The sequence below is a fragment of the Mastigoproctus giganteus genome, chromosome 3 (genome assembly GCF_048544385.1).
Source record: "Mastigoproctus giganteus isolate SK-2022 chromosome 3, ASM4854438v1, whole genome shotgun sequence".
NCBI classification, from domain to species: domain Eukaryota; kingdom Metazoa; phylum Arthropoda; class Arachnida; order Uropygi; family Thelyphonidae; genus Mastigoproctus; species Mastigoproctus giganteus.
In genome coordinates, this window is record NC_143577.1 from 144,703,049 (window position 1) to 144,729,826 (window position 26,778).

The 26,778-nt window shown below is 41.8% G+C and overlaps 1 protein-coding gene across 2 annotated transcripts in view; it reads left to right on the top strand.

Moving 5' to 3' along the window:
• The first annotated feature begins 12,477 nt into the window (after nt 1–12,477).
• tun (N-terminal glutamine amidase tungus) overlaps nt 12,478–26,778 on the top strand; it is a 100,853-nt gene continuing 86,552 nt past the window's right edge. Inside the window, exon 1 of one of the 2 annotated variants that reach the window (XM_090370691.1) lies at nt 12,478–12,779. In XM_090370691.1, coding sequence (XP_090226817.1) covers nt 12,706–12,779 — 74 coding nt within the window. In that variant the 5' untranslated portion in view covers nt 12,478–12,705. The remainder of the gene's footprint in view (nt 12,780–26,778) is intronic. The other variant, XR_016546788.1, reaches the window with a different exon arrangement.

A 26,778-nucleotide genomic window follows, 5' to 3' on the forward strand; every position in this document is an offset into this window, starting at 1 on the left:
CATATGCAATCGCAGGGATAATGGCTGCTTTGTAAAGTATTGCTAGGATTCTTGATTCAGCCCCCGGTCGCGGTGGGTAATCCTGGCAAGCATGGCAGCATAGTTTTTCATTTTCTTCTGGATGTATTTTAAGTGGGGTGTAAATGATAAATTTCGGTCCAGAATCACTCCGAGGTACTTGAGTTTTGTGGCCAACTTGATCGTTCTGTTGTAGATTTTTATCTGCGGTGGTCTGGTAGGAGTTAGATATCCCTTTAGTAGGATAGATTGGGTTTTGGTGGCAGAGATATTAAGGTGATGAGTTTCAGTCCACTCTCTTAATGTAGAAAGTGCTGAGTTGGCAAGCGTTTCCAGTTGTGCTCTTGAATCAGCAGAGAGAATTAGGGAGAGGTCATCTGCGTATGCGAGCGCTTGCACGCCCCCCAGTTCCAGGGAGAGGAACTCATCCAGCACGTAGTTCCATAGGAGGGGACCCAGTACAGAGCTCTGAGGGCAGCCCCTGTGTACCTGGCGTTCAACCTTGCAGTAGGGAGCCTGCACTAGGATCTTCCTTTTGTTCAGGTAGCTCTGAATGCATCCATATAGGTTTGTTGGCAGGTTGGCAGCTCTTAGTCTTGCGAAGATGCTCTGCCACCAGAGGGCATCGAACACCCCTACAAAGTCCACAGAGATGAGAAGAAGGTATTTTCGTTGGCAGTTTGACGCGGCATTCATGATATATTCTAGTGCATCCAGAGTGGATTTCCCCGTTTTGAATCCGAATTGTTTGCCTGTTGTTAAATTTGCCGCGGTGTAATGTACTTCAAGCCTCAGTCTAAGAAGTTGTTCCAGGACTTTGCTGAGTACAGACAGAAGGGCTATAGGTCGGTAGGACTCCGGTATATGTGGCTGCTTTGATGAGTTTTTTATGATTAATTTTATGCTGGCTACCTTCCAATCCGAGGGGAACCAGTCCTGACGAAGACAGTGGTTATATAAGTCTAATAGCAAGTTCGGGGCATACTCGGCCACCTTTTTTACCAGTTCTGGTTCAAGCATATCCAGTCCTGGGGTTCTTTTGTTTTTTATTTTTTGTACGGCAGTTTGTAAATCTTGCAGAGTGAATGGTTGTTCCACTCGGGCCGATTGGTAGGTTTTGTTGGCGTGGCACAGCTGATGCTGTTGAGGTGTGTTGTCCTCTTTGATGGGTTTGAAGGTGGCATTGAGAATGTTGTTGACGGTGTCGTGCCAGTTGTTGGTCATGGCGCCTTGTAGGGTGATGGTGGAGGGCGTAACCTCTCCCCTTGGTAACTTGTTTGTGGTTATTCTATATATGATGCTCCATGGGTCTGTATTGCCGACTGTGGAAACCAAATGCTCCCAGGACAGTTTCTTCCGCTGCCTGATCATCGCAGTGTAGTTATTCCTGGCCTCCCTGTATTGTTGTCTGAGGGATTCAACCTCAGGAGGAGACCAGGACCGCCTGGCTCTTTGGAAGGCACGTCTTTTCCTGTTCATATCTCTCCTAAGTAGGTCAAGTTCCTGCGATCACCACGGCACAGCGCCTGGCCGGGGGCCCTTCTCCGGATCGACTGGTCCGCTGCTTGTAGGATGGCGTTAGTGACAGCACGCTGGTGTTGATCGGGGATTTGGTTGTTGAGGTTATTGGAAAACAGGTTCTCAGTGTTCCTAATTATGGCTTCTTTAAAGTTGTTCCAGTTGGCCTTGTCAACGGCATATCTGTTGAGTTTGTAGCGTTTGTTGGAGCCCGGTGAAGCGATCTGTGCATCATGAAGGTGATAGCCCTGTGGTCTGAGGAGGTCCAGTCTTCCTGCACCGTCCAATCATTCAGGTGCCCAGCAAGAGATCTGGTAGCCATTGTTGCATCTATAGTGACCTCCCAGAGAGTTGAACTAAATGTGGGGAGATTGTTTGGTCGATTTAGGACAACGAAGCTGCTGTTAGCCAGGAATTCCTCCACATATTGGCCATTCCTAATTCCTCGACGTTCAGGAGTGTCACTATGCCACAGTGGCGAACGACAGTTTAGGTCCGCAGATACGAGGATCCTTGAACCCAAAAGTTCCGTTTGTACTTGATTTAGGTATTGGATGGCTGGTTGGATGTCTGTTCCTGGGCGGCAGTACAGAGAGATGATATATAGCTCTCCCAATGGAGTAACAATATGAGCGCAGGCCGCCCATTCCGAGCACAGGTGTGTTATTCTTGTTACAGTTATGTCGGGATTCCTGACAGCCACCGCAGCCCAGGTGGTTGCTCCCTCTACCTGAACAATTTTGTAGCTGAGTGGGTAACCCCGGACAGCACCTGCGCAGGTGTAAGGTTCCTGCAGCAGAACGATGTCCAGGTTCTCTTCTTCAGCTTTTTGTCTAATTTGACCAGCTACAGCAATAGCCCGCTGCGCATTCAGTTGAAGAAATTTGATACAGTTGTTATTGTACCTTTTAGGGAGAGTTCCCATAATTTATTCTTATTTGTTGTGCACTTCTTGCTTTTACGTATGCCGGGCATTTGTTGTCTCGTACAGAGTGCGTATGGGGAAGCTTCTGCCACTTGCAGTTTGCGCAGGCTGGTTCTTTTCCTTTGTTCGGGCAGTTAGCATAGTTGTGCCCCTGCTCGGCACAGTGTCCGCAGGTTGGTTCCTGTTGGGCGCACGTGTGGGTGGTGTGGCCGAATAGGCAACATCGGAAGCATTTTGGCACTGCGATGTGTTCCCTAAATCGGTGGGAGCTCCAGCATATGTAGATCCTTTCTTGTTTTGTGATGACTCTCCAGGCTTCAGGGGTCAATCCGACCACCCAGTTGGTCGAGCTGCCATCCATGGTCCTAGTTTGATGTTTGGGCACTACTAAACTTTTGTAGTCTCCGTCAGGGAAGTCTTGTTGCAGATTTCGCATGAAGATTTCTTTACAGATTGTCTCCGGAGTCAGCTTCGGGTCTACACCAATTTCCGCCATGAGACCGAGTGTAGGGATCTTGGTGTTGTTGATAATCAATTTAGCGTCTTCTTTATTTTCCGTTTCGATTATCACACCAGTGTTTCTAGTTTTCCGTATGGAGCGGATTCTGGCTGTTTTAAATTCCTGCGTTAGCGAGTCAATAACCTGTTTTTTTTACTTCTTCACTTGTTTTCAGCGTATCTGAGTTGGTCGGTTTGAGTAGCACGAGATGTGGGGTGGGGAGCAGCGTCTTCCTAGTTGCTGATTTTGTGGTTGTAGTGGTCATGGTATCGGCAGCAGTAGCGTCTTTATGCCTCAGCGCTTCAGAATATGTCGGGGCGCGCTGTGGCATTTGACTTGCCCCGCATTCTAGGTAAGCATGAAGTCGAGTGGCGGCTCGCTCACTTTCAAGGTACTGGTGCGGAGATGGGAGAAACCCCTTGTACCGTTTGACCCCAAACACTTTACACTTTACTTTACTTCCCACACACACACACACACTTCCAATGTGTGCATGTGGCTCTGTGGAGACCTGGGGACACCAGATGTATGACTGCGAATTTTATGATGATCTTCGTGTTGAATTAATCATCCAAGTGCGCCTTAATCCCAAAAACCGGGAACACTACGTACTGGAAGATGAAGCCTCATATATAACATTCACCAAGTTTGCCCAGAACCTGTATGCTAGACGCTTGACCATTCCTTTGCCTGCAAACTTCGAATAGATGTGTCAAACAAAGCTTTTCAGAGACCCCCAACCAGATGTCAAGTTTCACTGCTTGATCCTTCATGCAAGACAAAACTGGAACTCTTATGAGAAGTGACAAAACTCCACTTCCCAGAACATTGACTACCGCACTGGACAACAGTCCCATGAATGACTCCCAACTGTGACATTTTGCACAACCTATTCAGCCAAACCAACATTGGATCGCCTCTGCTGGGCCTCAAGTTTTTCTGGATGGTGTGGTCCTGACCCTACGGTCTGGTTTGCTCCCACTCGTGCACACAGGCCACGTTGGCAACTTGAGCCAGCTCCCTTGTTTGGCTCACTGTCTTACCTATTCCTGGCAGAGCGGGGAGGGGGCAGTTTGCTGTCCCCTTCCCCCCTGCCACCCTATTACTTCCCTCTGGTGGGGCATGGGCATGCCCCACTGTAAACTGGAGTTGCCTTCCTTTCGGCTCCATATTTCTGTCTATCTGCCCCCCCCCCCCAGTCTTCAGCCTTCACCCCACTCTATCTGACAGCAACGTGAACATGCCCCAGACAATCTAAAATCACCAATCTAAATTAATTTTGCCCAACATTTTGGACTTCTAGCGCTCCCCGCGACGCGTACGCGATTTTTTTTTTTTTTTTTTTTGGTCCTAGCCACTGAAATCTCAGGAAATTAGGTGGCAGGACCTGCCAGAGTGAATTATATACTAGTCTGCCTCCACGGGACGAAAGTGGGACAACATCGGGCCTCAGTAGGGGTCTGGCGGCTAAATGACCAGATGAACAACGGTACAAGGCATCACACATATACAAAGTCCATACACTTTTGAATCTCTGGCTTTTCCAGTCAACTGGTTCACCCACAATGTAAACTACGCGGAGATGGGGGAAACCCCTGGTGCCCCTTGACCCTAAACACACACACTTCACTTTACTTTCAAGGTACTGGTCATGTAATATTGGTTCCATCTTGTGGAAAATTGTCACAATTTGAGATCTAACTCCGGCGGACACTCTGTTTGAATTCTCCTTAAATATATTTTCTAATGCTGTTTTAAGGAAGAGGGTCTTCTCGTAAACAGTTCTCTGTGGTAGGGCAGAGTCGAGGGGTGAGTCTTGCTGCTTGTCCTCATTGGTGTTCTTTTGCACCGAAGTAGCTTCTGGCTGTTCCCTGTTCTCCGTCTTGGAGCGCATTTCCCATTCAGGTATTGGGACATTTTCTTTGCGGTTTTTCCGCTTCATTGGGGGGGAACCCGGATGGAATGTCCTCCCCCTCGTCCTGTAGGTAAATGATGACAGGATCATCCTTCTTCCTCTGCAGAATATTGATCTTTGTCATGACCTAACAGGAATCTCTCGACGTTCACAAAGGAAGCTATCTGACAAACCCACGAACCCAAAAAGGACTTTTCTACAATAGCCCCAAGAACTCCAAGCAATCCTTGAGTTTCATGAATCCATGTGCCTCCTCTCATCCCCTAAGAGAAGATTATCCAAGTCCCAGTGTGGGACACTGCTCATTGCCTACAAGTCACCCTTGGATGAAGAAGATTAAATTGCTTGACACTGGGCCCCTTGCCCATTGTGGGACCCACTCACTTGCTGGCACCTCTTCTCTTCAAGGTGTATGACAATATCTGATTTTCCTACTTGTGCAGGAACTCATATAAATACTCCTCTGGGAGTGGGGCTGGCATTTGACTTTCAAATGCAGGATCATGCTATAGGCAATCTGACTTTGTGGGTCACTTGACCTCACAACCTTTTCTCTTCTTCCTGAGGTAGGGTGGGCTCCCCCCAGGGGGGGAGCCCACACTACCTCACCCTCTCTCTTCTGCTTACCTTCTTTCTTCTCCTCAATCTCTCACCCCTTCTCCTATTTCAAAAAAAAAAAAATTTTTTTTTTTATTTATTTTTTTATTTTTATTTATTTTATTTATTTTATTTATTTTTTTATTTTTTTATTTTTTTTATTATTTTTTTTTTATTTTTTATTTTTATTTTTTTTATTAATTTTTTTTTATTATTATTATTTTTTTATTTTTTTTTATATTATTTATTATTTATTATTTTTATTTTATTTTATTATTATTCTTTTTTATTTTATTTTACTTTTTTTTTTTTTTCTCGGCCCTCCCTGGGAAGCTCAGGCTAACCCCAGGGTCGGCCAGCCAGAGTTCTCTTTCCACATACCTGGTCCGGCTCCCAGTGCCAGTGACGGTAACTAGCAGTCTGTGGTGTTCCACAGACCCTAGGCTAAGCGGCCAGATGAACAACATAACCCGCACTAAGCAAACATGAACATACACTAACATATGATATCTGGCCTTGACAGTACTGTACTGTCTTACTTCACAAGAGATTCAAATGCGGAGTTGTGCGAAAGCACCGGTGCCGCTTGTCAAAAAACACTATGTCACTATGTCACTATGTCCTCTGCAACTGGTTATCGCCGTTTTTACCTTGTTTTCCCTCCATTTTTAGTGTAATCCGGTCAATCGAGAACAGTTCGGATTATCGGGGTTACACCTCTATGCCTGGATTGGGCTTTTGGGAATGTTGACGAATGGTGTTTTCCAGAAGTCTGTGGTGTAATTTGGGGGTTTCTAACGAACTTTTGAAATTTTTGGCTATCCCCCACTGACAGTTTGCGGGGGGGAAGAGAACAGCCAAGTGCAAAAATATCCCTACAAGGTCGGGATTTTTTTCTTTAGGGTGTTCCCCTTATCTGCAAAGACAATGGTGGCATCAGATTTGCTGTAATGTGTTTCAGAGCATTGATGGGTCCTCACCATGGAAAGTCTATGGTCTGGGGGGAAGAAACACAAAAATCATTTCTTTGGTTGAAATTGCACAGAGTTTGGTAGGAAAGGTTGAGACACGTTCCCTGTCCAAAGTTACTATTGCAGCACGTTGAAGCACTTCCCAAGTCAAGGGCCAGATCCTAGCGCGGCGGCCGCGTTATACCGGAGCACTTCTCTACTCTCCCTCCTCGAGCCGCATGATGACCATGCAGGTCTCGCAAACAAAGGAAAACAGAGAATAACGTTAGCAGGGGAACGAGGCGACTGGTCATCTCGTCCTCCTGCCAGGAAGGGGTATTAAAGGAGAGCCAGGCTAGTGCTTGGCACAGGCCGCCAGAACAGCTGCTATTCATCCTTCATTCAGATTTTTTGTCTATCTTCATGGTTGCTTGGTAGGTCATCTTTGGTGTTATGCACATTTTGGCTTCCAGCCATTATGTGGCTAGTGTGCATTCAGGTCCCGTCTTCTTCTGTACAAGGCTTCAGCGAAATTTGAGAAGGCAATATATTCCTGCCTCCAGTCCAGGAGGTGTTGTTCTCTATCTCTGGGCAAAAAGGTGATCCGGCTGATAAGCTGGCAGCGGAGGTCATCATAAATCTGGCCTTCATGCATAAGGTGGTGCCAGCTCTCCAGCTTTCCACAGCAGCAAGTAGGGTCATCTGTAATGCCCAGGGCTGTAAGTTTAGCCTTAAAGGCACCATGTCCTGTTAGCAGGAAGGTCGTGTGGAGTCCCGGCGTGAACCATGCTGGAGCCATACTGAAATATCTAGGAATAATCCTGGACTCAGGACTTACATTCCTCCCACATCTGAAACACCCGCAGACAAAGTTAAGGAACTATACTGCCTTGGTCACCAAAGTTACGCGTCGGGATTGGGGCCTCAACCGCCGCACTCTCTCGCTGTTCTACAAAGCAGTATTTCTACCGGCGATTACAAACGCTGCAGGGATATGGTATCCGAGAGCAAAAATAGCAATAAACAGAAAGAAGCTCGAAACTATTCAAGGATTTATCCTTTTCACCATTACCAGGGCCTGCCGTACTGTCAGCACCTATGCCCTTCAGGTGCTGGCAGCCGCCCTTCCTTTGAACCTGGAGGTGATAACTTCCAGGCTCCTCTACAAACTATGAAAAGGTACATCGGTGACGTTCATGGACCACACCATTGATCCCACTAATAATTTGATTGCTCAAAAGAAGCGCCTTAGCCTCCATTTACAGCAGATATCGCAAGATAAATGGGCTAACTCTACTAAAGTAGATAACACTAGGAAATTTATTCCACATATCAACAAGTTATATCTCAAGTCTCCTTCGTGGTTCTCTCTCGGACTGTACACAACTTTCATGCTAACAGGTCACGGATCAATCAGAGCTAAACTCTCAAGTCTTGGAATTATTGATGATCCCCTCTGCTATTGTGGAGAGCTGGAAAGTTGGTCTCGCTACATTCTGATTACCAGAATTAACTTAAATCCAAAACTCCAGGAGCATTACTTGTTGGACAGCGACAGAGAGTACATGGCCTTTTCGCAATACTGCCAGGAGCTATTCACAAGAAGAAGAAGATCCCTATCGCTGGAACGAACGTGCACCTGATTAACTCATCTTTCCCAAATTCAAGCTGGACTGTCAATGACTACCATCGTTATTGGGATGGGACCTCTGTTCCATGAATGACAACACTGTTTTGGACCTTCCTGATTTACACTCTTTATAAATTGTGATATTATGCAGCTCTGCTGACCCAGTGACCAAATGGACAGAAGCCCTGAACCCAGTCACCAAATGCACAGAATCCCTGAAACTGCCCCCAAGTCAGACTGCAGTGAACACACATCTCTAATTTTGACTTAATAAAACGGACAAATCCGCGGTGAGACCCGTACTAGTGACACAGTCTAGTGATAACCGCACACTTGACAACCAGACCTGAAAGCTTCGAACTCGTAGTGACAAGTATACATCGGGTGGGACACATTACGTACAGTCCCAAGTGTGACAGCCTTGCCAGACTCTGAAAAAGAAGATAAGACGAGACCTTCGTGGGACCTTCGTCCCAGCTATGACACTCCAAAGCACAGCTCAGCTGCTGCCATTAAGCTTTCTTTGCCACGCTCCCTTGCGTGGTTCTTTTTCTCCACCACCCAGGCAGGGGGGAGGTTACCCCTGGTCGCATGCCCCTGCACCATCCCTCTTTTCCCTCTGGTGTGGCATGGGCCTGCTCCATTGATTTGGGGGTCATCTTCTCTATTCACCCCCTTATCTCTGTCTTTTCCCCTCAGCCTTCAGTCTCCCTCCCCCTTCTCTAACTTATCACCAGCGTCTGAACAATCTCTAAATTGCCTGAGCCCTACACTCAAAAACTTAATAACAACATCATTTGCGTAATCAGTAATCCTTTTGGCTGACCCCTATCTGTAGCGTCTTTTTTTTTTTGTTTTTCTTTTAGGTCCTAGCCAGTGAAATCTCAGGAAATTAGGTGGCCGGACCTGCCAGAGTAAATAACTATGATACTGGTGTACTTGGTCTGCCTCCCAGGGGCAGAGTGTGGAGCACGTTGGAACCCATTAGGGGCCCAGCGGCTAAATGACCAGAGGAACAATGGTACACGACACTACACATATAGAAAACCCATACACTTTTAAACCTCTGGCATTGACAGTGTTCTGTTCCACACCCACAATGTATTCTACGCGGAGAAGGGGGGAACCCCTTGTGCGTTTGACACTAAACACACTCTACACTCCACACCAGTGTGCTACAAGTAATAGGCAAGTCTAGCTCCCACCTTCGGTTGAGTGCTAATCACCGCGAATTTGCGTAGAGTAAATGTCGTTTCTCAAACGACTACAGCCTGCAGGAATACCATATAGAGACCGGTAAACCTTACCTCCGTTGTTGATAGATTAGCAATTTCGATACTTTCCCATCCCTCCCTAATATCTTTCATAGGGAAATCTCCAGATCTTGGGTACCACTTCATTCTCCGACTTAAAGTCAGAAGAAAGGCAGGTGCCACTCAATGCTTTCTCCATCCCCAGTCCTCCGAGGTTGATATACCCTGGATGTTTATCACCCCACTTTGCCGCTGTTTTTAAATCGCGAACTCGTTTTCCAATTTTAAAACAGCGGGATGGGGGGGATAAACACCCGACTTAAGTAAAACATCCCCCTCCTCGGCGATACTAAACAATCGGAAAGAAAACACCTGTACAAAAATCACCGAATCACAGAACTCGACCATACCATTAATCTGTTCTACGACCACGCCCAATGCACGACAAGTGGTACCCAAATAATGGATATTGTCCTTTCATATTCGGTTAGTCAAAAACAGGTTACGATATTTATTTAGGATATATAAGCTAGTATGTATTCAAGTCACAAAGGAGGTTAGGCAGGCGAAGGCAGATTACGAGAAATCTTTGGCAAAGGATGCTAAGAAAAAGTGCAAGGATTTCTTTACTTATATAATGTATATACTACGCGGAGATGGGGGAAACCCCTTGTGCCGTTTGACTCTAAAAGGAAGGGGATGAATCTGATTGGTCCACTTGATATCGCTGGTTCGAACGTTGATGATCCTGCTCAGATAGCAAACAAACTGAATGAGTATTTTGCATCTACATTCATACATGAGGAGTTATTGAGGTTTGAAAATGCTACAAGGTTATCAAGTTGAAACAGGATGCTTAATGATTTTGTTATAACTGAGAACAAAATGGGGGAGAAATTGTTGAAGTTAAACAAAAAAAAAGGCACTTGGGGTGGATGGGATCTATCCAGTTATATTAAAGGAGGCGGCAAAGCACTAAGCAAACCCTTAGCCATAATCACGAGAGCATCCTTGGACTCAGGGGAGGTTCCCACGGACTGGAGATGTGCAAATGTGACCCCAATTCACAAAGGAAGATCGAAGGGTGACACGAGTAATTATAGTCCAGTTAGTTTAACTTCCGTTCCGGGTAAAATAATGGATCACTCGTTAAAAATGCATTGCAGGATCATCGAGACAAGAGTGCAGCAATAATTCAGACACAGCATGGGTTTGTTAAGGGAAAGTCTTGTCTGGCAAATTTGATTGGTTATTATGATGTGGTTAAAAAGGAACTGGATGCAAAAAATAATTTTGATGTCATATACTTTGATTTCAAGAAAGCTTTTTACACTGTTGCGCATGGAAGACTACTGTACAAATTGGAGCGGAATGGTATTAAGGGTACGTTGCAACAATGGATAAAAGAATGGTTGAGTGGGAGAAGACAGAAGGTGTTAATCAATGGGTGCTGCACTTCGTGGACTAATGTTATTAGTGGAGTTCCACAGGGTTCGGTGTTGTGTTCACTGTCGTTTTGTATATTTATCAATGATATTGATGAAGGTATATCAGGCTTAGTATCGAAGTTTGTAGATGATACAAAGGTTGGTAGGGTTGTTAATGAAATTAATGGCAGGGTGTTACTGCAACGGGATCTAGAAAATTTGGGCAGATGGGCTGAGAAGTGGCAATTGAAGTTTAACATTGAAAAATGCCAAGTACTGCATATGGGTAAAAGTAACCCCAGAGAAACGTACCAAATGTGTGGTACTACACTTAAGGAGGTAGAAAATGAAAAGACCTGGGAGTAATTGTGCAGTCATATATGAAGTTTTCTGAGCAATGAAGACAGGCTGTCAGGGCAGGTCATGGGGTGTTGTCAATGATATACAGGAATTTTGTTAGCAGGGAAAAAGGAGGTGATTATCCCTCTGTATAAGGCAATGGTCAGGCCACGCCTTGAGTACTGCGTGAAGGTCTGGAGGCCTCATTTTAGGAAGGATGTAGATTTGCTTGAGCGTGTACAGAGAAGGGCAACAAGATTGGTGAGGGGAATGAAGGGATCCTCTTACCAAGAGAGGCTTAAGTTCTGCAAATTGCAGCAGCATGAGACTAGGCGCCTTCGCGGTGATCTGATTGAGGTGTTTAAGGCCTTGAACGGGTTGAGCACGCTGAATTCTGATGGGATTCTTCCACTTGTTCAGATTACGAACTTAAGGGGGCATAAATTCAAATTAAGAAAAGACAGATGCAGAATAGATGTGTGTAAATGTGCCTTTTGCCGGCGGGTGGTTAATTGCTGAAACAAACTTCCATAGGTTAAATAAATTTAAGGAGGAACTGGACAAATATTTCGAGGGGATTGTTTTGTATATGTATATTTTTTTTTGGCTGATGCTACAGAAGCTCATATGCTTGCTTTCTGGCATCACATGCCACTACTACTACTACTACTCTACTAATTCGGAAGGGATTTAAGCGAAGAACGGAGGAACTGATCGAAGATTACCGACAGCACATGTACATGTGTGAGTGTGTTCTGTAATCTTTAGTAAAAACACACACACACATTCTGTAACCTTCAATACACAGGCTTTCACGCATTTAACGAAAAAATGCAGAAAATTACTCACAGGACCAGATCTTTCAATCACAGCGAACGAACCGGTGGGTAGAAGTCCCACTGCCTATGGAACATATAGCTCGGATTGTGTCTCATATTATTATTATTATTATTATTTGCCAAATGGTGCAATGAAGCCTGAGGCTTTTGCTGCACCAGGCAAAAAAAAAAAAAAAAAAATTTCTGAGTTACCCCTGAGAGAGAGGGAAGTAGGGGGGGGGGGCAGAGAGAGAGAGAGAGCGAGAGTTAGAAATAGAATGGAATCACCAAGAAAGAGAAGACTGGTCATGTCCAGCTGAGTACCTTGTTTGTGCCAAACTCCATACTCACCAGATGTGAGTATGGCCTTGGCACACACAGATGCAAAATTTTTCCTTTATTAATTTTTTTTTATCTTTTTTATTTATTATATAATAATACCGACAATTTTTTTTTTTTTTTACTGTTACAGCCATATATAGTTACACACAATGCATAAACATATACAATCGTAAGCTGGACTGTCATGCAGTTACTTTTTGTCTCCATTAGTTCTCGATCGATCTAGGTGTATCTAATAAAATGGTCTTTTGGTATATACAGATCAATGAAACCATCATGGGGGAATCTTGCATGATAATTGTGATATAATTTCCAATGATTTATATCTTACACAGTTGGATTTTATTTTGATATCAATTGTGAGCAGTGCCCTCCGATACTCTACGCTTTTGAAAGTATTGGAGTTGATTTATGCCATCAGTCCTATAATAATGATATGTGAAAGCTGATATTAGATTAGAAAAATAAAAAAAAATGCTGGAATTAGAAACACTGAATAAGTTGTCGTTGCCTCCACGAAAACTGTGTACCTATACATCGTGTTATTGGTAAGTTAAAAGAAAAATTACATGTTTGTTACGATTTTGTGTGATTTTATACTTCTGGTTATCCTAATTACCTTCTTAAACCCCAGTGGCGCACATCTTGTGACTATGGGCTTGGCACACATAGGTCCTGAGTTGGATATCATCATTCTTCAATTTCTTGGTGATTCCCTTCTACTTTTGACTCTCTCTATCTCTCTCCTAGGGTAATTTGAAATTTTTTTTTTGGCTGGTGCGCCTCAGGCTTCCTTGCAGCATATAGCTAATACTACTACTAATAATAACAACTTCGCCTCCCTTTAGCTAAACAGAAAGACATTGACTGCTAACTATAACATAACATTAATTTATATTTATATTCATAAATATAAACTATGCAGCAGTCGCAATATAGGCAAGTATTTTCGTACAAATTACTTATGCAAAAATTCCTCACAAATAACATATATATATATATATATATCATTGTTCAGCCCATTATTGTTTTCTGTATTTATTAATGATATTGCTGATGGTATATCAGGTTTAATGTCCAAGTTTGCTGACAATACGAGGTTGGCAGGGTTGTTAGTGACACAAATGACAGTACACTGCTGCAATGGGATCTAGAAAAGTTGAGCAGATGGGCTGAGAGGTGGCAAATTAAGTTTAACATTGATAAATGTAAAGAACTGCATATGGGAAGCAGTAACCCCAGAGTAACGTATCAACTGTGTGGTACTACACTGACAGTGGTAGAGAGTGAAAAGGACCTGGGGTTAATTGTGCAGGCAGATACGTAGTTTTCTGAGCACTGCAGACAGTCTACAAGAAGAGCTCATGGTGTCTTGTCAGTGATATATACAGGAATTTTTCTAGCAGGGATAAGGAGGTGATTATCCCCTTGTATAAGGCAATGGTCAGGCCACACCTTGAGTACTGTATACAGGTCTGGAGGCCTCATTTTAGGAAGGATGTAGAGCTGCTGGAATGAGTACAGAGAAGGGCAACAAGACTAGTGAATGGAACAAAGGGTTGCTCTTAAGAAAAAATGCTTAAGTTTTGCAAATTACCGTGTCTGGAGACTTGGCACCTGTGAGGTGATCTGACTGAGGTGTATAAAGCCTTGAATGGTTTGAGCATGCTCAGTGCTGAGGGAATTATTCCTCTTGTTCAGAATAATCGCCTGAGAGGGCATAAATTCAAATTGAGGAAAGACAGTTGTAGGATAGATATGCAGAAGTTTGCCTTTAGCCAGCGGGTGGTTGATTGCTGGAACAACCTTCCATCTGTCGTTGTAGAAGTCGATAGCTTAAATATATTTAAGGCAGAACTAGACAAACATTTGGATCGAGTGGATGAGTGAAATGAGAAGTTTTTTTTTTTTTTGGCTGATGCTATATAAGCTTGCTTTCTTACATCATGTGCCTTTACTAATGCTATATATATATATTATATTAATAGAAGGTACTACTTACATAATATACATGGGAAAATAAGCAAGATACAATCCCATCTTAGAGTAAAAAATAAAAATTGTTTCGTTTGCTGATAATATAGTAGCTTAACATGCAAGGATGTGGTTTAAAATAATTTTAGAGTCAATAATTATTCAAATTCTCTCCATGAACTACCTGTGTATAGAAAGGATGGAAGAAGAGAGTTCATAAAATAAATATTCAAAGCAAAAATAAATTGTAATGAAAGCAGGTGGACAAAGAGGAAGGGAGCATAATCTGACTAGAGCTGAAGATCTGAACAAAAATAGGATAGTTTGGTGATAAATAGTGAATGGAAGTCTTGTAGTCCAGGAGGATAGCTTTGTACTATCATAGTGATCTGTTCCCACTGGATATGACAGTTATGGATGATGATGATAGGAGGTCATAAGAACAATATAATTGCACATGAATTTTAACAAGTAGAAACTCAGGGAAATGGCTAGGAATAAAAATCAAAATGCATTTTGATTTTTGTATTGGTGTATACGTGTCCAAACTTTTGGGGAGCATAGAGAAATTTTCCTACCAAGGACAGAGATGACTTTCCCATTGTAATTGTATAATACATAAGAATCAATGGCAGTCCTACAGGAGCTAGCCATTGACAGTGACTCAGTGAAACTGGAAATATGTTGTGTAAGAGGATAGGTGGAATTTGACGGTACATTTACCAAGCTATAAAGTGTATGATTTAGGGCAGATATAATTTTTTAGGGGCACAAAATGTGATACTGTTGTACATGTTGGTACTAATGATGTTAAGAGAAGTAGATCTGAGGATTTAATTAAAAATAAGGGCAATGATGACAAAAAAGTCAAGTTAGAATTGAAATTAAAAGTCTGTGATTCTGCCCATGCATGATAGGAGGAAGTTAGTGATGAGAGTGTAGCCGATGTGAGAGACTATTTTTACACGGATGGGATGCATGTAAGAAGTGGTGCAGGAATATTGTTGATGCTATCGAGGCAGTGTTAGATGGGTTGAAACACTGATACACAGTCTAATTGATCAACAGCGTTCAGAGGTGAATGATTCTTGTGTTGCTTCTATTGTAACATACGGCAGCCTGAAAAGTGAAAGTAGCATGGAGATATTGGACAAGTTGATATAAGATTTAATCTCCATGTGAAAAACACATGGAGATTACAAGACCTGCTGGCAATCATCATGCAACAAGCAAATATGGGGGTTGTGTTGGGGTCTTTAAAAGCAAAAATTAGGTCCATGTATAACTGCTTGTACACTAATGCAGACATAGTAGGCGATTTCAGAAATGTCATCATCAGCACTCAGACATCATCATCAGCCATTTTCAATCCACTGCAGGATGAAGGCCTCTCCAGTAACTTTCCAGTTCCTTCTGTTTTGTGCAATGGCCATCCATTTACTACCCACAAACTCATGAATTTCATCTATCCATCTCTGCTATTGTCTTCCAGGTTTTCTTCTAGCTCCTCTTGGGTACCATTCTGTTATTTTCTTAGTCCATCTGTCATCATATCTTCAAGCTATGTGTCCTGCCCAAGACCAGTTTGGTTCTTTAGTTTTGATAAGAACGTCCTTTACTTGAGTTTGCTGCCTAATCCATGTGTTTCTCTTCTTATCTAACAGTCTGATTCCAAATATAATTCGTTTCATTCTTCGCTGTGTAGTTCTCAGCTTCTCTTCCATTCTTTTGGTGAGGGCCCAAGTTTCACTTCCATGTCATGGCGGGGAGTATACATTGGTTCATTATTTTACGTTTCAGACAAACTGGGATATTGCTCCTCAGTATGTTACTATATTTCCTGAATGCTATCCATCCAAAATTTATTCTTCTCATGAATTCCAGTCATTTATCATTATTACAGCTAATAACTTGTCCCAGATAAGTATATGACTCCACCTTTTCAATTACTGCTCCTTCAATCATTATGTCCCTTTCTGTGGCATACTTGTTCGTCATTACTTTTGTTTTAGCCATATTCATCTTTAATCCAAAATCCTTACCAACTGTGCATAACTGATTAAGATTTTCCTCTAATTCTTTGGGATTGTGGCTTATGGCCAAAATGTCGTCTGTAAATTGTTTAGGTACTCTCCATTCACATTGACTCATTTCTGCGACCAGTCTAATTTTCTGAAAGCTTCCTCAAGGGCAGCAGTAAACAGCTTCGGAGATATTGTGTCTCCTTTTCGAACTCCTTTCTCAATTTTAAATTTGCTACTGTCTTTGTCTAGTCTAATAAAGGAGGTAGTGGTCTCATATATTTTCTTCAAAATCATGCCTTGTCTTTCCAGTGCCCGAAACATTGCCTTATGTTGTATGGAGTCAAATGCCTTTTCATAATCCACAAATGCCAGGCATAATGGTGTTTTATATTCATTTTCTTTCTCCATTAGCTATAATATTATGTGAATGTGATCCATAGTTGAGAATCCTGTCCTAAAGCCAGCTTGCTCTTTCGGTTGATTCTCATCAAGTATTCTTTCTAATCTGTTAGTAATGACTCTTGTGAACAACTTGTAGATGTGGGATATCAAGCTAATTGGTCTATAATTTCCAATTTCTGATTTATCTCCTTTCTTATGCAGCAAAACTATGATTGCATTATTCCACTGCTTAGGCGTCATACCATACCTTTTCTAATAAATTTTGTGAAGAGCCTTGCCAGTTTTTGTGTTATGTCTCTTCCTCCCAATTTTAACAAATCTACAGTAACTTCATCTTCCCTCAGGGCTTTCTGATTCTTAATTTTCTTCAATGCATGTTCTACCTCATCAGGAAGAATATCGGGTTTGTCGAATGTGTTGCTAATTTGCAATCCATCTTCCCCACTGCTGTCATCATTCTCTCGCTCCTTGTATAATTCTCTATAGTAGTCTTCTGCTATTTGAATTATGCCTTTTCTGCTGTTTATAAGTACACCATTGCTATTCTTCAGTTTCAGTATCAATTGTCTTTCTTTATTACTGCTCATGGCTGCTGATTTAAGTCCTTTGTTTTCCCTTAATGCTTGTTCTACTTTTCTTGTATTAAATCTTCTTATGTCCTCTTTGAGTCTCTTTCTAATGGCTTTGCATAACTCAGTATACTCAAATTTCTCCTTGTCATTGTTTATCTTGCTCTTCATATGTCACCTTCGGTTCATCACAACAAGTGTTTCTTGGCTAATTTTTTCATCCTTGGATTTTTTTTTCCCTATAGGTTTCTTGGGCTTTACTACTTTCAGAAAGTTGTAATGTTCCTCGTCGATATCTTGGTTCTGAGCAGTAGTAGTAGTGGCGTGTGGTACAAGAAAGCAAGTGTATGAGCTTATGCAGCATCAGCCAAAAAAAAAAATCACACCATTCCCTCCAAATGCCTGTACAGTTCCTCCTTAAATTTATTCAACCTATCAACTTCCACAATGACAGATGGAAGTTTGTTCCAGCAATTAACCACCCGCTGGCTAAAGGCAAATTTCCGCACATCTATTCTACATCTGTCTTTTCTTTATTTGAATTTATGCCCCCTTAGGTTCGTAATCTGAACAAGTGAAAGGATCCCATCAGAATTCAGTGTGCTCAACCCATTCAAGGCCTTATACACCTCAATCAGATCACCGTGCAGATGCCTAGTCTCCAGCCACTGCACTTTGCCAAACTTCAGCCTCTTTGGTAAGAGGATACCTTCATCCCCCCTCACCAATCTTGTTATCCTTCTCTGTACATGCTCAAGCAAATCTGCATCCTTCCCAAAATGAGGCCTCCAGACCTGTACACGGTACTCAAGGCTTGGCCTGACCATTGTCTTATACAGAGGGACAATCACCTCCTTTTTCCTGTTAGCAAAATCCATGTATATCATTGACAACACCCCATGACCTGCCCAGGTAGCCTGTCTGCATTGCTCAGAAAACTTCATATCTGACTGCGCAATTACTCCCAGGTCTTTTTCATTTTCTATCACCGTAAGTGTAGTACCACACAGTTGGTACGTTTCTCTGGGGTTACTTCTACCCATGGTGCCTCCGTAGCCAGGTTGGAAGGACAGCAGTGCGTAGCACACGCTTTCTTGATTAGACTGGGGTTTGAGCCCGTCATCACCAAATACGGAGGATGCGGAAAGGTCAGGGAATGACCACCACATATTCCCGGAGCAATATGGCCTTAGTTGCTAATGCTCCTAAAAACCAAATAACAACAACAACTTCTACCCATATGCAGTACTTTGCATTTGTCAAGGTTAAACTTCAGTTGCCACTTCTTAGCCCATCTGCCCAAATTATCTAGATCCTGCTGCAGTAGCACACTGCCATTACTGTCATTAACAACCCTGCTAACCTTTGTATCATCTGCAAACTTCGACACTAAGCCTTGATATACCTTTATCAATATCATTGATAAATATACAAAACAGTAGAGGACCCAACACCGAACCCTGTGGGACTCCACTAATAACATTAGTCCATGAAGAACAGTGCCCATTAATTATCGCCCTCTCTTCTCCCACTCAACCATCCTTTTATCCATTGTAGTAACTTACCGTTAATACCATTCTGCTCCAGTTTGTAGAATTGTAGCAGAATGGTATTAATGATCTTCTCCAGTCTGCAGAAGCTCAAACTTGTTCTTAAGTTCCATTACATACTGCTCTTTCTCCTCTTCTGTTATCTCAAAGACCTTCATATTATTTACATGGTCAAGTGTGCATCTTACCATTCTGTGATCACTTGCAACATTTACCTTATTCAGGACGGTAACATTATTCAAGATATATCTTTTGTTAGTGAGGATGAAGTCGATTTCATTAAGATATATCTTTTGTTAGTGAGGATGAAGTCGATTTCATTAATTAATCCATTTGGACTCTTCCATGTCCACTTTCTGTTCATCCTTTTCTTGAAAAAAGTGTTCATTACTGGCAATCGTTGAGATTCTGCATATTCCACAAGTCTTTCACCTCTTTCATTTCTTTCACCAATTCCAAAATTTCCTATAGTTGCCCTTTCTGCGCTGTTTTGTGTTTTTCCAACCTTAGCATTGAAGTCCCCCCATGATAATAGTGTAGTGGGTTTTCTGCTCATTTAGAAGACTCAATGCTAGCCTGGCGGGTAAAGTGCCTGCCTGGCAACCCAAAGGTCGCGGGTTTGAATCCTGCCTCGGGCTTGGATCACAGTAGAAAATGCAAAAAACTTGGGAGGTGCAATATGGCCACAGAAGCTGATGCACCAACAACTAACAAAAAAAAAAAAAAGAAAAGAAAAAGAAGACTCATTTTCAGTGTACATTTCTTCAACCTCCTCATCATCATGGCTCGATGTTGGTGCATAAATCATTATAACCTTTAGCTTATACCTCTTAGAAATCTTGAGTATTAGTCTTGACACCCTTGGTGATGTACTTTTGAATTCCAAAATGTTGTTTTTTTATATCTTTATGGACCAGAAATCCAACTCCGCCTTCGCTCCTTTCACTGTTTTCACTCAGACATAAGTGATGCTGAATTTGAATGTAGTGGATATTATAATATGGTGGATATGATATACAGGAAGATACTATATCAAACCTGCCACATGCAGATGTGAAGTACTGGTCATGATAAAGCCAGTTGGTGTAGCACAGAATAGGTCTTATAATTGTAATGACTCTCATGTGTTCTAAGACTGGATGCTTAGCCTAGAAGTCCATAGGGTTCTATCCACCTAACTTTATTGTCCTTTGTCACGAGGAGCCAGGCCATCTGTACTATCAGTCTATCATTTATCAATTGAGCTGCTTTTGCCAAAATGGTTAGGCTATGAATAGAAGAAAGGGAGTATTAATGCTCTTAGTTAAGAAGCACATAGAATCTAAGGCAATGCACCCAGATCAACATTGAATCAGTTTGATGTGACAAGCATTGAGAAAACTAAAATGAGAATAGTTGTCCGAGGTTGGCCAAATAGCTATGATGAATGTAATAAACAACTGCACAGGCAGGCACAGTGGGCCAGTAGATTGGAATATCTTATAATGGAGAACTTTTAACTTTCTGGACATTGACTGGAATATAAGAGTTGGTCATTCACATAATAGCAGAAATTTTCTGAATTTATTGGATAATTGTTTCCTACAGCAGTATGTTAAGGAGGCAAAAAAAGAAAACAGGAAATTTATCTGATTATCAGGAATGACTCATCATGCATTAAGAATATTCAGATAAAGGAACCACTATGTAGCAGTGATTAGTAATAGCCATATAATAAGGGGCAAAAGTTGATGATGTAGAGCAGATATCATCTTTTAAGGGCACAAAGGGTGGTACTGTTGTACATGATGGCGCTAATGACATTAAGGTAGGAGATCTGCGGACTTATTTAACAAGTACAGGTCAATGTTGAAAAAAAGTCACGAGTTAGGGTTATATTTGAAAGTGTCTGCAATTCTGCCCAGACATGATAGGAGGGAGTATATGATGAGAACCTTGTCAATCAATTCGGTCCTGAAGATATTGTGCAGGGCTCATGGAGTAGAATTTTTCTCAATGTGGTCTGTGCTTGTTAACAGGAGAGAGAGAGAGAGTGTTTCTACAGGGATGGAATACACTTAAATAAAAAGGTGCAAGACTATTTGTGGTTGATGCTGTCAAGGCAGTGTTAGTTGGATCAGAAAACTGCTAACATGGGGTTGATTTACAGACTAATAGATTAATGGTAGCTACAGGCAAAAGTGAAAGTGCACAGCTTCCATTGGAATGAGCGGCAGCCTGGGAAGCAAGGTGCTGGGGATTTCAAGGACTGCTGGGAATCATCGAGGAAAAAGTAAATACATGGGCTGTGTTAGAGTAAGACTAGGTGTATGTATACACAGATGAGCCAAAACATTATGACCAGCAAGTCGTTATGCAAATTGAAGCAATGGCAGGTGAACTACTACGCGGGTTGGGACACGGTATAAAAAACACCTGATACTGAGCTCTGTTAATCAGTATTACTCTTGTTCTTCAGATGGGAAAGGCAGCAGACTTAAACAAGTTTGACAAAGGCCAAATTGTAATGGCCAGACGATTGGGTCAGAGCATATCCAAAACACCATAGCTGTGGTTAGTACCTACCAGAAGTGGTCCAAGGAATGAAAACTCACGAACCGCCGATGAGGTGTTGGATAACCATGGCTCATTGATGCTAGCAAAGGCTCTCCCAGATAGTAGATTATTACCCTGGCCTCCAAATTCCCCAGACATCAATCCCATTGAGCATCTGTGGTTTGTGTTGGAACAGTAACTCCGATCTGTGGCATCTCAACCATGGACCTTACAGGAGTTAAAGGATCTGCTGGTTACATGTTGGTACCAGATACCACAAGACAAATTTAGATATTTTGTAGCATCCATTCTTCGCCAGATATGAGCTGTTTTGGCTGCACCTGGAGGAACATTATATTAGGTAGGTGGTCATAATGTTTTGTCTCATTGGTGTACTTGCATGTACACCATTGCTGGGAGTATAGTAAATAAATTTCATGAATTTGGGGTGCTGGTGAAGACATCAAAGGCAGATATTGTTGGGATATTAGAGACATGGTGTCACACAGAGATAAGGAATGCAGAAATGGAATTTGGGAAGTACAATGTGTACAGAAAGGATAGCAAGGGAAGAGGGGGTGATGCTGTTAGTTAAGAAATATATAAAATCTATGGAAGTGCATCCAGTTGACATGGGCAGACAGTGCAGTTTTGAGTCAGTTTGGTGTGACATAAGCACTGGGAAAGCAAAGTTGGGAGTAGGAGTGTGTTACAGGCCTAATGACTCTGATGAATACAACGAACAACTCTACAGAGAAATAGTGGGCCAGGAAATCAGATTGTCTTGTAATGGGTGATTTTAACTTCCCAGATATAGTCTGGAACTTGCGGATTGGTCACTCACACACTAGCAAGACTTTTATAGATTTATTGGATGATTGTTTTCTATATGTGCAGAAGTTTGCCTTCGGCCAGTGGGTGGTTGATTACTGGAACAAGCCATCAACTGTTGTGGAAGTGGATAGTTTGAATAAATTCTGCCCCCTCGTGTGCATAGTCTGGAAATCCTATCAGCATTGAGTTTGTTCACGCCATTGAAAGCCTTAAAGTGTGCTGAACTTGGCTTTCCAATGTCAATGACAAAGCAAACAGTTAAATCTGCACATTTATATAAACATGTGGCTCCAAGGATAGGCTCATTCATTTGCACATCTCCAATCTGTAGGCACCTCCCCTGTATCCATACAGGTAAGCAAGCCATTTGCCATAATTATGCAAAGGGTTTAGTTACTGCTTTTGCTGCTTTTTTCAAGATTATGTAAGTCCCAGATATATTACAGTTTTTAATTTTAGCTTCAACAATTTTTAGCATATCTGAGTAAAGTGCTTATTGTCTTCATGATGTCTGTCTGTCTGTATGTAACATTGAAATGTGCTTTTCCAAAGCTTCTCATCCACTAGGGACACTTCTAAAATTCAGCACCTTTCATTCTTTAGGGGTACTGGATTTTAAAGTGTTTACTGTATTTAACTTTTACTTAAATATAATTTTATTTGGAGAACCAGTTTTTCATCCAAACTCATTTCATTTTTCATTTTAACCAAATTCATTTCATTTCGTTTTTCATTTCATTTCATGAAATGAACTTCAAAAATTCAACGAAATTCAACTCATTTCATTTCGTTTTTCATTTTAACCAAATTAAAATGAATTGATTGTGCAACATGCATGCATACATGCACACACAGTTTCCAGTTCCCATTAACACATAGATACAGAAATAGATATTTTACAGTATCAGTTCTGTTGTGTCAGTGTGAAACCTTTGCAGAAGCTATTGTGCAAGAACTGATGTACAGCAGTCTTCAGTTGGGACGCAAGTTGCTGGAATGAAGCAAATGACTGAGTTCAGATCTGGTGAATCTTCGAAAATGCTCTTGGCAACCAAGTCTAAACAGCAGTGCCATTGTTATGAACAAAAACTATGGCTTAACATTTCTGAAGATGGCAAAGTCTTTCATAGTATCTCTCTTCAAGCAGTCATCAGCTGATAGCTAACAGAAAATCCTCCAAACTGAAAAGGCACAGACAATCCTAGATAAGCTAATGTCTGAAAATATGCTGTGCTAGTAAATATCCTATTGCTGTATTTTAATATAAAATGTGCTAGTAAAATTTAATTTATAGTGCAGTGTGGACTTAAAAGAATCTGTTGCTTTTTCTGAAAAATAATTTTTCCCTTATGTTTTTTTTTTTTTTTTGCCTGTTTTCACTACAAAACCTGTTTAGTTACCCAATCTCCAATATTTTGAAAGTTGAGAGCTGGCAGTTATGAAGCTCTCTCAGCCAGAATTAGAAGAGCATCAGCATACGGGATCATGTGAATATTCCCATATTTTAAGCTATTCATTCAAGCATATGTTGCAGAATACTGGACCTAGAAACCCTTGGTCTGAAACTCTGTGAGCATCCTTTTGTAACATATGTGTTTAGTTAGCATTAGCGTTATTAGAGGCATACAATGCAAGAAAGCAAGCTTATGCAGCATCAGCCAAAAAAAAAAAACACCCCTTTTTCATTTCACTTATCCACCTGCTCCAAATATTTGTCTCGTTCTGCCTTGAATCTGTTAAAGCTATCAACTTCTACAATGACAGATGGAAGCTCATTCCAGCAATCAACCACCCATTGGCTAAAGGCAAACTTCCGCACATCTATCCCACAACTGCCTTTCTTCAATTTGAATTTATGCCCTCTCAGGCGATTATTCTGAGCAACAGGAAGAATCCCATCAGCATTCAGCATGCTCAAACCATTCAAGGCTTGATACACCTCAATCACATCATCCCGCAGGTGCCTAGTCTCCAGACACTGTAATTTGCAAAAGTTAAGCCCTTCTTCGTAAGAGCAACCTTTTGTTCCATTCACTAATCTTGTTGCCCTTCTCTGTACTCGTTCCAACAGCTCTACACCCTTCTTAAAATGAGGACTGCAGACCTGTATACAGTACTCAAGGTGTGGCTGACCATTGCCTTATACAAGGGGATAATCACTTCCTTATCCCTGCTAGAAAAATTCCTGTATATCATTGACAAGACACTGAGCTACTCTTGCAGACTGTCTGCAAGAGTAGAAAACTTCATATCTGCCTGCACAATTACCCCCAGGTCCTTGTCGTTCTCTACCACTGTCAGTGTAGTACCACAGAGTTGATATTTAAGGGCACAAAAGGTGATATAGTTGTACACGTTGGCACTAATGATATTAAGAGTAGGAGACCGGCGGAATTACTTAGCAAGTACAGGTCACTGTTGAAAAAAAAGCCGTGAATTAGGGTTGAATTTGAAAGCGTCTGCAATTCTGCCCAGACACGATAGGAGGGAGTATATGATGAGAGCCTTGTCGATCAATTCGGCCCTGGAGGGATTGTGCAAGGCTAAAGGGGTAGAATATTTTTCAACCTGGACTGTACTTATTAACAGGAGAGATTGCTTCTACAGGGATGGGATACACTTAAATAGAAAGGGTGCAAGAATTTTTGCTGATGCTGTCGAGGCAATGTTAGGAGGGTCGGAAAACTGCTAGTTGGGGGGGATACAAGGACTAATAAATTAACAGTAGCCACTGGCAGAGGTGGAAGTGATTCTTGCACTGCTTCTATTGAAATGAGCAGAAGCCTGAAAAACAAGATGCAGGATATTTCAGAGACTGCTAGGAGTCATTGCGGTACAAGTAAACACATGGGTTGTGTTAGGGTAGCTAGGAATAGAAACAGGTGCATGTATACCTGCGTGTACACCAATGCTAGGAGTTTGGTAAATAAATTTGATGAATTTGAGGTATTGCTCAAAACATCAAAGGCAGATATTGTTGGGATATCAGAGACGTGGTGTCACACAGATATAAGGAATGCGGAACTGGAATTTGGGGAATACAATGTGTATAGAAAGGATAGACAGGACAGGAGGGGAGGAGGGGTTATGCTATTAGTTAAGAAACACATAAAATCCAAGGAAGTGAAGCCAGTCGACATTGATGGACAGGGCAGTGTCGAGTCAGTTTGGTGTGACATAAGCATAGGGAAATTAAAATTGAGAGTAGGAGTGTGCTATAGGCCTAATGACTCTGATGAGTATAATAAGATATTGTACAGGGAAATAGAGTGGGCCAGTAAATCAGAGAGTCTTATAATGGGGGATTTTAATTTCCCAGATATTGACTGGAATTTGTGGGATGGTCACAAACACACTAGCAAGGCTTTTGTGGATTTATTGGATGATTGTTTTCTACATCAGCATGTTCGTGCGGCAACAAGAGGGAGCAATATTCTTGATCTGATTATCAGTAGTGATTCTTCATGCATTAAGAATCTGCAGATAAATGAACCACTAGGTGGCAGTGATCACAGTGTGTTGAAGTGGGATTTACTCAAGGAGGTAACTACCATCAGAGGTAAAGGGAAGGGTTTTTGTTTTCGTAAAGGCGACTATGATGGTCTGAAACAGTATTTAAATTCTATACAGTGGGACCAACTGATGATGTTACCAACAGCAAACTCAAAATGGGAAGCATTCAAGGAACTAATCTTGGAAGCTACCAGTCTTTACATACCAACTAGGAAATATTGTTCAAGTTTAGGCCTAAATGGTTGTCAGATGAACTAATGAGACATGTGGCAGAGAAGAAAAATGCATGGAATACATACAAATTAATGGGTGACATGGAAGCCTATGATAGATATGTTGGTCTGTAACCAAGTCACAAAGGATATTAGGTAGGCAAAGGCAGACTATGAAAAATCCTTGGCAAAGGATACAAAGAAAAACAGAAAAGAGTTCTTTACCTATTTAAACTCAAGAAGGAAAGGGATTAATCAGATTGGTCCACTGGATATTGATGGTTCAACAGTTGAGGATCCTGCTCGGGTGGCTAACAATCTAAACGAGTATTTTGCATCTACATTCACGCATGAGGAGTTATTCAAGAAGGAGAATGACGTAGGTAAAGTAAACATTGGCAGTGAGCTAGATGATTTTGTAATAACTGAGAGGAAAGTGGAGGAGAGATTGTTGAGGATAAACATAAAAAAGGCACCTGGGGTGGATGGGATCTATCCAGTTGTATTAAAGGAGGCAGCAAAGGAAGTAAGCAAACCCCTAGCCATAATTATGAGAGCTTCTTTGGACTCAGGGGAGGTACCCATAGACTGGAGATGTGCAAATGTAACCCCAATTCACAAAGGAGGATCAAAGGCTGACACAAGTAATTATAGACCTGTTAGTTTAACTTCCGTTCCAGGTAAATTAATGGAGGCACTGGTTAAAGAAGCACTGCAGGATCATCTAGACAAGAATTCAGTTATAGCTCAGATGCAGCATGGTTTTGTTAAGGGCAGGTCTTGCCTGACCAATTTGATTGGATACTATGATGTAGTCACAAAAGAACTGGATGCAGGGAATAACTTTGATATTATATATTTGGATCTTAGAAAGGCTTTTGATACTGTTGCACATGGAAGACTGCTGCACAAATTGGAGCAGTGTGGCATTGGA